Source organism: Phyllobates terribilis, unplaced genomic scaffold (genome assembly GCF_046119375.1).
Source record: "Phyllobates terribilis strain yellow unplaced genomic scaffold, ASM4611937v1 Scaffold_9__5_contigs__length_417890890, whole genome shotgun sequence".
In the NCBI taxonomy this organism is placed as follows: Eukaryota; Metazoa; Chordata; class Amphibia; order Anura; family Dendrobatidae; genus Phyllobates; species Phyllobates terribilis.
This window is the reverse complement of record NW_027362769.1, coordinates 370,123,129-370,136,028: the sequence shown is the minus strand read 5'-3', so window position 1 is coordinate 370,136,028 and position 12,900 is coordinate 370,123,129. Positions and strand designations below refer to the sequence as shown.

At 46.9% G+C, this 12,900-nt stretch overlaps 1 protein-coding gene across 2 annotated transcripts in view; it reads right to left on the bottom strand.

Annotated features, from left to right (window-relative positions):
• Window positions 1-12,900, bottom strand: part of CREBBP (CREB binding protein) — a 31,304-nt gene that overhangs the window by 3,762 nt on the left and 14,642 nt on the right. The window contains exons 2-30 of one of the 2 annotated variants that reach the window (XM_073648258.1): window positions 12,104-12,795; window positions 10,652-10,828; window positions 10,329-10,578; window positions 10,116-10,229; window positions 9,508-9,723; window positions 9,299-9,398; window positions 9,039-9,185; window positions 8,829-8,946; window positions 8,285-8,477; window positions 8,127-8,180; window positions 7,792-7,916; window positions 7,534-7,713; window positions 7,026-7,454; window positions 6,765-6,929; window positions 6,306-6,489; window positions 6,094-6,212; window positions 5,523-5,762; window positions 5,348-5,436; window positions 4,825-4,905; window positions 3,828-3,884; window positions 3,673-3,750; window positions 3,442-3,509; window positions 3,176-3,326; window positions 2,902-3,048; window positions 2,661-2,774; window positions 2,064-2,229; window positions 722-895; window positions 454-615; window positions 48-329 (exon numbers count right to left, since the gene is read on the bottom strand). In XM_073648258.1, coding sequence (XP_073504359.1) covers window positions 48-329; window positions 454-615; window positions 722-895; window positions 2,064-2,229; window positions 2,661-2,774; window positions 2,902-3,048; window positions 3,176-3,326; window positions 3,442-3,509; window positions 3,673-3,750; window positions 3,828-3,884; window positions 4,825-4,905; window positions 5,348-5,436; window positions 5,523-5,762; window positions 6,094-6,212; window positions 6,306-6,489; window positions 6,765-6,929; window positions 7,026-7,454; window positions 7,534-7,713; window positions 7,792-7,916; window positions 8,127-8,180; window positions 8,285-8,477; window positions 8,829-8,946; window positions 9,039-9,185; window positions 9,299-9,398; window positions 9,508-9,723; window positions 10,116-10,229; window positions 10,329-10,578; window positions 10,652-10,828; window positions 12,104-12,795 — 5,072 coding nt within the window. The remainder of the gene's footprint in view (window positions 1-47; window positions 330-453; window positions 616-721; window positions 896-2,063; window positions 2,230-2,660; window positions 2,775-2,901; window positions 3,049-3,175; window positions 3,327-3,441; window positions 3,510-3,672; window positions 3,751-3,827; window positions 3,885-4,824; window positions 4,906-5,347; window positions 5,437-5,522; window positions 5,763-6,093; window positions 6,213-6,305; window positions 6,490-6,764; window positions 6,930-7,025; window positions 7,455-7,533; window positions 7,714-7,791; window positions 7,917-8,126; window positions 8,181-8,284; window positions 8,478-8,828; window positions 8,947-9,038; window positions 9,186-9,298; window positions 9,399-9,507; window positions 9,724-10,115; window positions 10,230-10,328; window positions 10,579-10,651; window positions 10,829-12,103; window positions 12,796-12,900) is intronic. The other variant, XM_073648259.1, reaches the window with a different exon arrangement.

Below are 12,900 nucleotides of genomic sequence, written 5' to 3'. Positions count from 1 at the left end.
AATGTAAGTGCACCTTGCATACAGTACACACAAGGCTCCCCGCTCACCTCGCATACGGTACAGTGCCAGCGCGTCTCCACGTGGTGCTTGCACTCGTTGCAGGTGTACACAAATCTGTCCTGTCCCTGGGTGTGCAGCTCCACCAGCATGCACAGCGTGGACCACTTGGAGCGACGCAACGAAGAAAACTCCCAGTGCTTGTCCCGGGCCAGAGTCAGAAATGCATCCCGTCCATCCATCAAATCACAGCTCAGAAGGGGATCCGGATCCACGATGGGTGGGAGGGAGTTGATTACCGGACCCGCGTAGAAGTGGATCACAAAAAACACCTGCAAAAAGAAGAAGTCGGTAAATTATGGACAAACTTACAGGAAAAAATTAAAACCATTGAGCAACAATAAAGCTGCACGGCCGCTTCAAAACTTTCTAGAATAGAGATCCTTCACCCCGTACCTCTTTATGCTTTTCCATGGTGGCGTAAAGTTTCTGGCTCAGATCATTGCACACGTTGGGCATGCTGGTTTTCTTCTTGCTGGACCGGCTCATACTGCTCTTATTCTTGTTGGTCTTTTTATTATTTTTCTTCTTGGCGTTCTTGCTGTCACCCTGGCAGCCCTAAGAAGTTACAAAAGGCCTTTTAGAAATTTTACGGATTACAGTCTTAAAAATCCCATAGTCTCCAAGAGACCTCCACCACCCAATTAAAAGTTTGTGACAGGACCTCTACCTCCGGGGTCTCGCAGGCCGCCGTGCTCTCCTCCTTCTTCCGCTCTTCCTCCTCTTGCTCTAGTTCTTTAATGCTTTCTTCTAGTACGTTAGGCCAAAAGTCCCCTTCAAAATACGGAAGCTCCTTGGCACTGGTGAGACGATCCTCGGTGGCTTGCTTGAATATGTCCTGTGTGCAAAAATACAGGGAGATGTGTTGAGAACTAAGCTACGTAATAAAAAGGATTTTCCGGTGGGGGGAAAAAAAACAAACATTTAGGCTATGTTCACACGTTGCTTTTTTTGCAACTTTTTACTCTGCAGCCAAAACCTGATCTCTTGGCAGTAAAAAAGCAGGTTTTGCTCCGTTTTTTGCACTTACTCATTGCTTTCTATGGGTGAAAAAACGCTGAAAGTAGTGACATGCTGCAGTTTTTAAAAAAAAAGCAGTTTTCCAATTCAGTCAGGAAAAAAAAAAACAATGTGTGCATGAGATTTCTGAAATCTCATAGCTTTTGCTGGTAGTGTAAAAAGCAGCTTTTAATTTGCATACAAAAACTCAGCAAAAACGCAATGTGTGAACATAGCCTTAAGGCCCCTTCACACTTCGCGACGCTACAGCGATCCCGACAACGATATGACCGGTCAGGGATCGTTGCTGCGTCGCTATGTGGTCGCTGGTGAGCTGTCAAACAGGCAGGCTCACCAACGATCAGGGGAGCAGCGACATCGTGGAAAGAATCTTTCCACGTTGTCCTGCTCCTGGTTGCCAGCCTGCTGAAGCAGGAGCAGGCTGGTAACCATGATAAACAGCGCGTTACTAGGGGCACACGCGCACCTAGTAACCTGTTGTTTATCATGGTTACCACTCTGCTACAGTGAGCGGGAGGTTACCGCTCACCGTAGCAGAGTGGTAACCATGATAAACAGCGAGTTACTAAGTGCACGTGCGCCCCTAGTAACCCGCTGTTTATCATGGTTACCAGCCTGATCGCTGCTCCCGCTGGTCACACACAGTGATGTGTGCTGACCAGCGGGAGGGCAAAGACAAAAAAATGGTCCAGGATATTCTGCAGCGATCTCACAGCAGGGGCCTGATCGCTGCAAAGTGTCACACATAGCGACATCGCTGGTGAGGTCGCTGTTGCGTCACCAAAACCGTGACACAGCAGCGATCTCGCTAGCGATCTTGCTATGTGAGACGGGGGCTTTAGGGTACGTCCACCCGATCTATAATTAGGCCTGAAGGGTCTGGCTGCTCTAATTGAAGCTCAGGGTTATTATATATTAAGGCAATCGAAATGAAAAGGTTATTATATAGAAAACCCTTCTAAAACACCAATCCGTGTTCTGCGTACCTTATAGTCATGTATTATACGTTCTGCAAAAGCTTTATCCAGCATCTTCTTGTACCATTCCTGTAAACGCTTAGGTTTGGGGATTTTCTGGTCCGGCGGGTGACAATGAAAGATATAATCATCTCCTTCGCTAGGAGGACAGGCCCAGATATGTCCTGTGACGTAGCTGAAGAAATGGATGGAGGGAAAAAAAATAAAAATTAAATAATTTTAGAACTCGTAGGAACATCGAAAGTAATTTATGCCATTCCAAAGATATAAGGGGTATTCATAAATTCCTAGCAAGTTATGCCTTCCCTTTGTGATCAGTGGGGGTGTCTCAGGGATCTGATCCTTCCACAATCAAAGTAAAATCAGATCCCATTTTATAAAATGGAAAATATCTAATTGATGGGTCCTTCATATGAAAACACCACTAATTAGCCAAATCAGAGAGGATCTGCCCTTTCATACAAGCCCACTTATTTTATTAAGCACAAAGCAATCCTTCATTTTACACCGTGGTACCAGATTTCCCTGCCGGCGATCATTTGGGGTCTGGGCAGTGAGGACGCCCTGTTATATTCCCATTAATGTGCGGTGCAATGGAAAAGTTACCCAAGTTTCTTTACGTATTCCAGATAGCCGATTAGTATCTCGTGGTAAACCGCTGTTCGAAGGCTACGTGGTCGGAAGAAGTGAATACTGTCCAGGTATGAGATGTACACACGTCTGTAGAGAAATCACAAAAGATGATGAAAGAAACAAAAACTAGCAGGGAAGTCGTGCCCATACGATCGCGCTGCAAATCCATATCCGATGGATGGTACAAAGAGCCAGACGGAGGAGTTTTGCTTACCTGGTGTTAGGAAGAGGGCAATCGGATCCATATTCTTGCACGTGCATGCCAAAGAAGCACACATCTACTCCATCTATCTCCTCAAAGGCAAAAAGTGCCTTTGTGCGGTAAGGGAAGGAATCTGGCATCTCGCCTGTATCAACAAACCTTAACAAAAGGGAAGAAATAAAACACAATGGATCAGTGACAAGAAAACTAACAATATAATGTAAAATTATCTACAGGCCGATGTCCTTCTGCTTCTTATTCACAATAATGTGATGGCGAGTTATACCTGGATTTCATGCCGGGCTTAACTTCCACTATCTTATCAGAACTGGCCACCACCCGGACAGACACCTCTCCGGATTCAGGATGGTTCTGCCGCCGAAGGAATTTATTTACACGGTCCTCTAGATGACATCCTAGCCGAGTGGTCTGGAGTCCTAAAGGGGGGAGAAAAAAAAAAATTATAGTGGTAATGCCTTATTTAGAAATAATAGCGGCATTTTGGATTCATTCATCGCTTTAAAAAGGGGACAAAAATCTGAAGTCACTCACTTTTTGCACAAAATTTGTTATCCTTCCGCGTCCTTCCGGTTTTCTTCAAACAGTTATCACAGACGAATCTGGAAAGGCGAAAGATTGAGATAAGGAGCGAATCAAATCATGAAATGTCCAAAACGGCATAATGATAGATAAGACTGCTGGGCGCTCGAGCGAGATCAGGTGGACCCCCGTGCTCGAATGGAGAAACATCCTATATGTCAATATGTTCAGATCTGAACTTACCCAGACGGCCAGATGATGTCGTAGTGCAGCACACAAATCTGATGCATTTTCCTCCCACATTCTTTACAATCTACAAACCTGGGAACAAGAGCAAGAGATTATAAAAGCTGCAAGGAAGCATAGGAACGTCAGCAGATTGCAGCTGTGATACTCACGGCTCAGGATCCAGCATGTCGTTCTTCTTTTTCTCAAACTGATCTTTGGAGATTGTCCTAAAAAAAAAATAAATAATGACGGGTTAGCCCCCGTTACCTTTGTGCATCTAGTCAGACCTCATTCACACAGCTCCAAGCATCTCGTATTCATCATCACTCATCATCCTGCATACTTTTAATAGACCTGCTTGAAATCACCTTAAGAACGCATTCAGACATCCGTACAAATTGGTCCATGATCGGACAGTAATGCACGGACTGGCCGCGGCTTTCCTGACCAGAGTGTGACAAATGCATAGGAATATACACTGCTCAAAAAAATAAAGGGAACACTCAGATAACCCATCCTAGATCTGAATGAATGAAATATTCTCATTGAATACTTTGTTCTGTACAAAGTTGAATGTGCTGACAACAAAATCACACAAAAATCATCAATGGAAATCAAATTTATTAACCAATGGAGGCCTGGATTTGGAGTCGCCCCCAAAATTAAAGTGGAAAAACACACTACAGGCTGATCCAACTTTGATGTAATGTCCTTAAAACAAGTCAAAATGAGGCTCGGTATTGTGTGTGGCCTCTGTGTGAAAGCACAACCAACATTGAAAAGTGACCAAAACATCAGCCAGAAAGCATTGGTACTGAGATGTGGTCTGTGGTCCCCACCTGCAGAACCACTCCTTTATTGAGGGTGTCTTGATAATTGCCAATAATTTCCATCTATTGTCTATTCCATTTGCACAACAGCATGTGAAATTGACTGTCAATCAGTGTTGCTTCCTAAGTGGACAGTTTGATTTCACAGAAGTTTGATTTACTTGGAGTTATATTCTGTTGTTTAAGTCTTCCCTTTATTTTTTTGAGCAGTGTATTATGCGGTCACGCTGGGGTTCGGAGACCCATGATCAGTCTGTGCATTGCGATCTGATCTCCTATTGATTTGCACGGATGTCTGAAAGCGCAATAAGACAAAGTAAGAAGTGATATAACTCACGTTTGAGGCTGGGAAGGATCATCTCCTAGAGTGACGTTGTCCCCCTGAATCTCAGTGAAACACTTTTCACAGAAGTGATACCTAAAGTGAAAAAGAATTAAATGCTCATTAGGATCAAAATATTCCCGGGGTCAACACTGCATTATGTTAGTAAGAACTTTATGAAAACCTCACTAACTAGTTGGCGCTTACTGGTACTTAAGGGCCTCATAAACATAAGATAAAACTTGGCTGAATAAGCAGATTTCGGTCGACCACCTAATGTGTATGGAGACATACTGACTCTCCCTCCCAGAGATATTGGACCTCGATCTCTCGACACTTTAGTTCTGCTTGCAGATATGCCAAAGCCAAATGAGACTGGCAGTGGTTTACTACGACCGGCCGACCTGCGTGTTCATGTGTCTGGAGGAGTCCGGAGCGACAGCTGTCGGATGAACGAGCGTTCGGCCCAAAGTTATCTAAGGTTGTTAACCTATCCTTAGGATAAGCCACCAATATCAGATGGACGTCTGGAGGTTACCTGTTCTGATAGCTGAAGTAGGCGACATCGCGAGGGATCGTACATAGCTGCTTCCCGTAACAGCACAATGTCTGAGGTGAAAACTCAAACTAGGGGAGCGAAGGAGAAGAAATATTTAAGACACGAGGTTCCTCCTCAAGTCGACTAAAGCAGAAAGCTTCAGTCCACCTCTTACCTTCCGTCCGCAGCAGTAGCCCAGTGACTGCATAACGGGGTCGATCTCCTGCTCAAACACCTCGGCGAGCTTGGTGCAGTACTTGTAAACCCGGGAAGTCTTGCGATTATACAGCCAGGCATTATTAAACATGAGCCACACGTCGTCCACGTACTGCCACGGTTCTTGGTACTGCCCCGTGTCCAGCTTCCTCTTTATGGTTGATAAGTCCATGGGATTCTTCACAATATCAAAGTAATCCTAAAATAGAAAGTTTGGGGGCGTTAGTCGTTTCTTTCAAACCCCTCTCTGAAGCTGAATGGCCTCAAAGTGATCAACAACCTCACTATACTATGAGAACCATCCCTGATACTTCTTAGTATCAGGATTGATCTGAAGAGGTTAAAGTGAACCACAAACATTTCCTGTAATGTAAAATAAACTGACAGTGCCCACCTTTCCCCCCTGCTACTTCCATCGGTTTTGGCTACAGCAGTGACGGCTCACATCACCACTGCGGCCGATCACTGCTTTGTTATTTTACATTACCGGAAACATTTTTAAAACCCCTTTAAAAACATGTCGTACTCACCGGTATGCCCAGCAACTGTGGATCAACCGGTTGTCGGAAAGGCAAGGACTCCGGATCTTGCCGATATAGTGCTTCCAGGGTCGGCATCAGGGCTTGGCGGAGTTCCTCTGGTTTAAATACTGAAGCGAGAGAAATTAAACATATGAGAGATCTAAATTACACTAATTAAAAAGAAAAAAAAAAAAAAAAACACATGTACTCCTTGCACTTACTCTTTTTCCGAGGCTGAGAAGGTGATGTGGACGGTGGGGTAGTGTTATTACTTGCATTTTCCTCCTCTTCCTTTGGTTCAACTTTTACTTCTGGCTTCTTTTCCTCAACTTCCATGGGTTCAGTTTTGGTCTCCGTTTCTTCCGCTGGGGCTTCCTTTACTTGAGCGGGTACCTCTTCTTCCACCTATGAAAGTATATGTTTGTAAATTAGGAATGAAATATATTTTTATATTCCCACCAGCAACTTCTTTAGTTAGACACCCTTTATGACCAGCAATTAGGAAACTACAGCTCCCAGCATGCCCTGTCAGCCACAACTTGGAGACTACTTACAGCATTGAGACGTACGAGATAATTTTTAAGGCCTAGATCCTATTGCTACCAACTTTACAGAGCTCGTCAACCCTGCCATCTGCCATAAAAAAACATACCCTAGCCAATCCTCTTGCAGGAAATTACCTCGGTTTTAGGCTCCGCTGGGATCTCACAAGGCTCTGGCTCCTCAGTTTTCACTTCCGGCTTGACATCGATCACTGGATGATCAGGAGCTGACTGGTTGTCGGTACTGGCCACCGATGCAGGAGTAGGCACACGGTTATCAACACTAGCAGCTGCCTGGGAAAGCTGAAAACGCGTCCAACAAGCTATTAGTCAATGTTCATACCCACAGAGGACATGCAAGTATTAACCGCGTAAAGTATATAGGAGCCTTATACTTACTGGAGTGCCGGGGGCTGCTGCATGCACAGATGACGGCTGCAGCTGAGATGGCTGTGGGGTGGGCACAGACTGACTGGGCACAGGAGTAGGAGGCTGTGGAGTGAGCTGGGCCTGAGCGGCTGCTTGCACCGTCGGGGTACTCTGCGTCTGCATGGCATTAGGGACGGAGCCGGGCGTGGGAGTGGGGGTCTGTCCAGCCGGTGGCAGCGGAGTGGATGGCTGGGCTGGCGCTGCTGGTTGTGGTGGAGTCATGCCAGTTGGTGTTGGGTGCTGAACAGGAGGCATAGTGGTGGCAGCAGCAGTAACCGAAGGAGGGGTCTGATGGAGGGGAGACTGGGAAAGCGCTGGCCTTGGAAGCTGACTAGTTTGAGGGCCCAACATGTTCATGGAGTTACTGATTGGCAAAGATGCGGTGGGTGCTTGTCCCTGCTAGAAAAGGTAAAAAAAAGTTATTTCTGCATCTTTATACAGCAGGGTTCTTTCATATTATACAGAGAGGACCTCTTACCTGTGACACTGCAGCCGCTGCGCCCGTTTGCCCCAATGTCACTCCTAAGCCGCCATTATTGGTCTGAAACTGCCCTTGCTGCAAGAACTGATTCGGAGTCTGTGCTGGACCCATTAGATTATTGCTGTGTGCCCCCATCATGGTCTGAGGTTGGGACATGCGAGATGGAGACATTGCCATCTATGGGAAGAAATAACCATAAACCCTATAGAAGAAAAACAGCCCCAAAATACGCACCCTGGTGTACACGTTACTTACAGCTGGCACCGATCCCATGTTGTTCATTTGTGTGGGGTGATTGAGGGGAGACGCTGCCCGAGGTCCCATAGGAGCGGAAGGAATCTGGACATTTCCAATGGGCATGTTATTAAACTGATTCATTCCTGAAAAGAAAAAAATTTAAAATTTAAGGGACCTGACCTGCCAAACGTCATCGATGGGGAAATAAATCTAGGTCTTCAAGGATTTTTTTGGAGCGGAAACTCTCCAAAATACTTGTCAAAAAATGTAAAACGTCTCAAAAACGTCTTGGGGTGTGCACATACCCCAAGATAAAAGAAACACAGTCTTACACAATATTATGTCTTGTTTACCTGAAGGCAGCTGCATCCTACTCATAGGAACTGTAGACATTGGGAGAGGACCATCTTTAAAAAAAAATAAATAAATAAAAAAAATTATTAGCAATCCATCTAAATACTTTGGATATGACTAGTACAATAGAAGTTTAGCAAGCTTCATAGGAACGTACTAGCAGGCCGAACGGGCTGAGGTTGGCCAAGGGCAGCAGCCGCCTGTGGAAGGGTTGGCGCCTGTGTGCCAGGTGTCTGCAGAGCCGTCTGGTTGCCTAGGATGCCTTGTTTTTGCAGACGTGACCTTCGCTTCTCTTCCAGTTCTTTTTGGATTTTGTAAATTTTTTCAGCGAGTAAATGGTAATATTCATCCTGGGAAAAAAAAACAACCAAAAACATCTTAGTAAAGCCGATAAGGTCACATCAGATTCCTCCACTGCTGTGCCATCAATGCCAACACTGGAGACTTAATTCATACAAGCTACCTCCTATAGACGTGGCCATGTAATAGCAGAGCAAAGGTGCGGCAGCATTAGTTATGCACCGTGGCACACTCTGCATTTTTTTTCCTGTGCAGGGGAAGTGCAGCACAACCCAGATCGGTAATGCGCAGCAATGCCAAAGTGACCTCACGATCATCAAGGGGGGGCGCAGAGATTACACCCTATCCTAGCGATATACCCTACCATTACAGGATGCTTGTGGTGATTTATCCATGCATACCCTGCTGTTCGCCGACTCGTACATGTCGCCCTCCACTTTCCGGGCGTATGCCACCAGATTTTCCATCCGCCGATCTTTCAGGGCCGCAGGGTCAGGAGTGGGGAAGATTGCTTGGACTCTGCAAGAGAAGAAAAAAGAAAAAATTAGCCATAAATATTTGGGTGATCTGTTATCGGGTGCACAGCATAAAGCGTTGCCGGCTTTACGTACAATTTGTGGACTAGATGGTTTCGGAGGTCCTGGGTCACATGCTCATGCCAGGCTTTCCTAACCCCTGTCGAAGAAGGTGGTGCCGCTGTCGGCATGGTACCCATGTTGCCAACAGAGCTGGGATTGTTACCATCGCCCAACAAGGAGCTGCACGAGAAAATGTGCCAATTAATCCAAAAGGAACGTACGTCGCCTTATACGTTGCTACAGCCGTCCCTCGCCACCCGTGGATTTTACATTTAATAGAGGGATCCACTTACTTTGTGTTCGCCAGGGCGGCGGGAAGTGATGCTTCATTCATCAGGCTGGTCTGTTGTTCCGTTGAGATTCCTCCAGCGGAGGGGTTTATGGAATTAGCAGCTGGGTGGGTAAGCGAAAACGAGCGATTACAGGACGGCATCAGATTAGGATTATACTATAGAAAGTTGCAGCCGGTTGTCTGCTTATCACTTTAGTGACCACCACTTACTCAGTCCACTGAGGCTACGAATCTGATGGACTTGAGACTGCTGCTGCCCGGGGCCCTGAGACTGGTTAACGTAAGGAAGACCCAGCGCCGCATACGCCCTTTGCATAGAGCTGGGGTCGATAGGATTTGGGCTGCTGAGGGCGGGAGCCGTTTGCTGGGCTCCTCCACCTGTCCCGATAGGATTCTGCACTCCGCTGGAAGGGGACACGAGGAGAGCTGAAAAAGGAGAGGAACATGTGAGTCTGTGCTTCCCAGGGGTGACAAGATCATATATACAAGAAAAGACCAAAGAGCAAGAGTAATCCCAACACTTAAAGGTTCTCTGTCTGTCACTGAAATCCTGTGATGATAATAAGACTGCTGGAAAGTCCCATGTACAGAACAAGACATGTGAGTCTAATACCAGACCTAGTGGCCCAGAACAGCAAGCGGTGTTTTTTTTTTTTTCCAGATACCCAAACATCTTAGATAGCTGGAAATCCAATCTGTCACCCCTAGCCGAACAAATCCTCATATACATCAAATGCCGGTCCTGCCTGCGTTCATCTTAGTATATTAGTACGACCAGCCTTAAACTTTTTTCCTTTTTTCATGATGCGACTACTCACGCTGCTGGTTCCTTTTGTCGCTGGCATTCTTCAGAGGGAGGCAGACCGGACAGTCGTGCCGCGTGCAGTTCTTCCAGTGAGAAATGATCTGTCTTGAGGAAGCGCAATGGGCAACTATGGGAAGAAAACAAAAATTTGTAAAAAAAAAACAAAAACAAAAAAAACAAACAAAAAAACCCATACAACTCCTAAATGTGCCAGAGAGGCGATTACCCTGGCAGGCTTTTCCGGCCTGACAGTGAGTCATGTGGTTCAGCACGTTCTTCATGGTGCGGCAGTGGGGCAGGGAGCAGTCCCGCATCTCGCCGTTGGTTTGCTCGCGCCGCTGACATTTGTGGGCGTGCAGCAGGAGCACCAGCTGCTGCTGGATGAGTTTGCGTTTCTCCGGGTCGGCGGTGGGGCCGGTTCCCATAGACGGGGTAGCCCCGATGCCAACTTGTTGAACTTGCGCTTGCAAAGGAGACTGCAAAAAAAAAAAGTCAGACTCCTGCTTCCGATATTTGTTTCGATCTCACGTGCACGCTATGAACGCTTACCATGTTGGGAACGCTGGCCACAGGCGAGCTTTTCATGTCAGAAGAAAATGGAGGGAGGCTGTTTGCCATGGTGGGCTTGGTGGGAAGCTGAGGATTAACCCCCTGGGCTCGAATTTGTTGTGCCTGTGATTGGTTGAATATTTGTCCAAAAGGGCCGTTGTTGCCTTGGAGTCCCATCTACAGGAGAAAAAAAATGCAAAGTGTCAAGTGATCGGCACATGTGCAACCTCCAAAAATGCAATAAGAGGTCACCGTACAGATGGCGTTGGGCAACGCAAGTCTTCGTACGGAGCAGCAATACACAACACTTGTACATGAATGCGGAGCGATGGCTGGCATTACCACGGCATAGCAGGATACCCACCAGCATTCTTCACCTACTCGCCAGTGTCCTTAGTGCCTCCTCTGATTAGTAGGTCCGGTGTGACGCCCACATGATGATGTGCCAGGCTTACTAATCAGAGGAGGCACTAAGGACCCTAGCGAATATCCTGCTATGCCGAAACCCTATCTCTGCCGGTTTTTATCAAGGTCAAGTAATATGCCAGCGCTTAAAAGGGTGTTCCTAAATTATAGCAGATAGAAGTGAATGGAGATGGGCCCCGAGTCCGCAGCTACCAGACCGTTATGGCATGTTCCGTATCGGAGATGGGAATACCCCTTTAATAGAGCGCTATAAACTAGTGTATTCTTCATTGAATTCCTAAGCCAGGTTTAACTGGCATCTAACTTTTTTTTTTTTTTTTTTTACACAGATTGGTGAAGTGGGCTCCTGACAGTTGGAGTATCACGTACGTGGGCATCAGAGGTAGACATTGCCTACGCCAAATACTGGAAGCGTGGACAACATGTCATCCGTTCAACAGCTCATTTTGCGGGAAAAGGGAACACACAAGTAAAGACTTCAATGCAAAACTAGTAAAGCTGTAAAAACCACAAGACAAGGCAAAGCCGAGAGGCCCAAGCGACAGCAGCGCAAAAGTCTGAACTAATGAGGGAACCTGAAGAAAAGACCAGAAACAGCGCGACTCCTGGGCAGTGTCGGGTTTTGCAGACATTTTAAGCCAGTGTTCACTCCCATTCATCTTAGCTAAAACAAGTCTGATGCGTCCTTGTATTACACTCAAGTCCGTGATGTCTGATCGCCTGCAATACTACACTTCACCTCTAATGGTCGCTGCAGGAGAAATGAACATCTCTGGCAGAGACAGCTCTTTGCTGGGGTTCGCAGCAGATCTCACATTAAAAGTGGTTGTCCAAGATGGGACAATTCCTTTAATGCAGTGTTCGCAAACCTCTAGCTGCTGCAAAACAACAACTCTCAGCATACTCTGACCGCCGCATGCCGAGAGCAGTAGTTTTTCAACGGTTGGAAATGCACAACACAGCTTTACTATGTATCAGAGTATATACGTAGAATATACAGAAGTGGCACTGTACGCCTGAACCTACCTTTGCCATGGGCCCCGGCTGGGTGGTTGTCATTCCTGTGTGAGCTGGCATAGTCGCCGTCCCCTGTGTTAAAGTTTCGGCGAGCACGCTCCCGGGGTTAGCTTGCATGGTGGGCGAGTTGTACTGTAAACCTGCCCCTCGACCTCGGTTTCCAGGCCCCAGAGAGCCATTCAGTACCTGTCCCTGTGACGGCTGGGCTTGGCTCATTAGTGTGTGCCCAGAGCTGTTATTCATCAGTGCTTGATGCCCTTGGCTAAAGTTGGAGTTCATGCAGATACCCGCAGACGCCTGTTGAGCAGCAGGACTGCCCGCCATCATGCCAACTTGTTTCTGAGATTGTGAGGTGGGAACAGATGAACCAGGGGTGCCCGGTGTGGGCTTGTTTAATCCAGATGGAGGAGTCGCTGACAGTCCTTGGTTCAGGGGACTCTTATTGAGGCCCCCCAGGTTGCCGAGGCCTGGGCTGTTTTGCTGGCTTTGACCGCCCATAGTTTGTTGTACAGGGCTGCCTGAGCCCCCTCTTCCCATGCCGGCACCCAATCCTGGATTCCCTCCGCGGAGAAGGTCAGAGAGGGGCTTGTTCTGGGAAGTCGCATCCTGTCCTAGTCCCCCGCCGGTGTTCAAGAGGCTGAGATCTCCGTTAGGGATCAGCTCGTCTGGGAGGTCGTTTTCCAAATCGAAGAAAGAAAATTCTGGAAAGACAGAAGAGAAATTGCATCAGTAACGATGGGACGTCGCATCCACGATACCAAAATACACACTGTCCCCTGCACCACCTTCTACATAAACAGTTAATC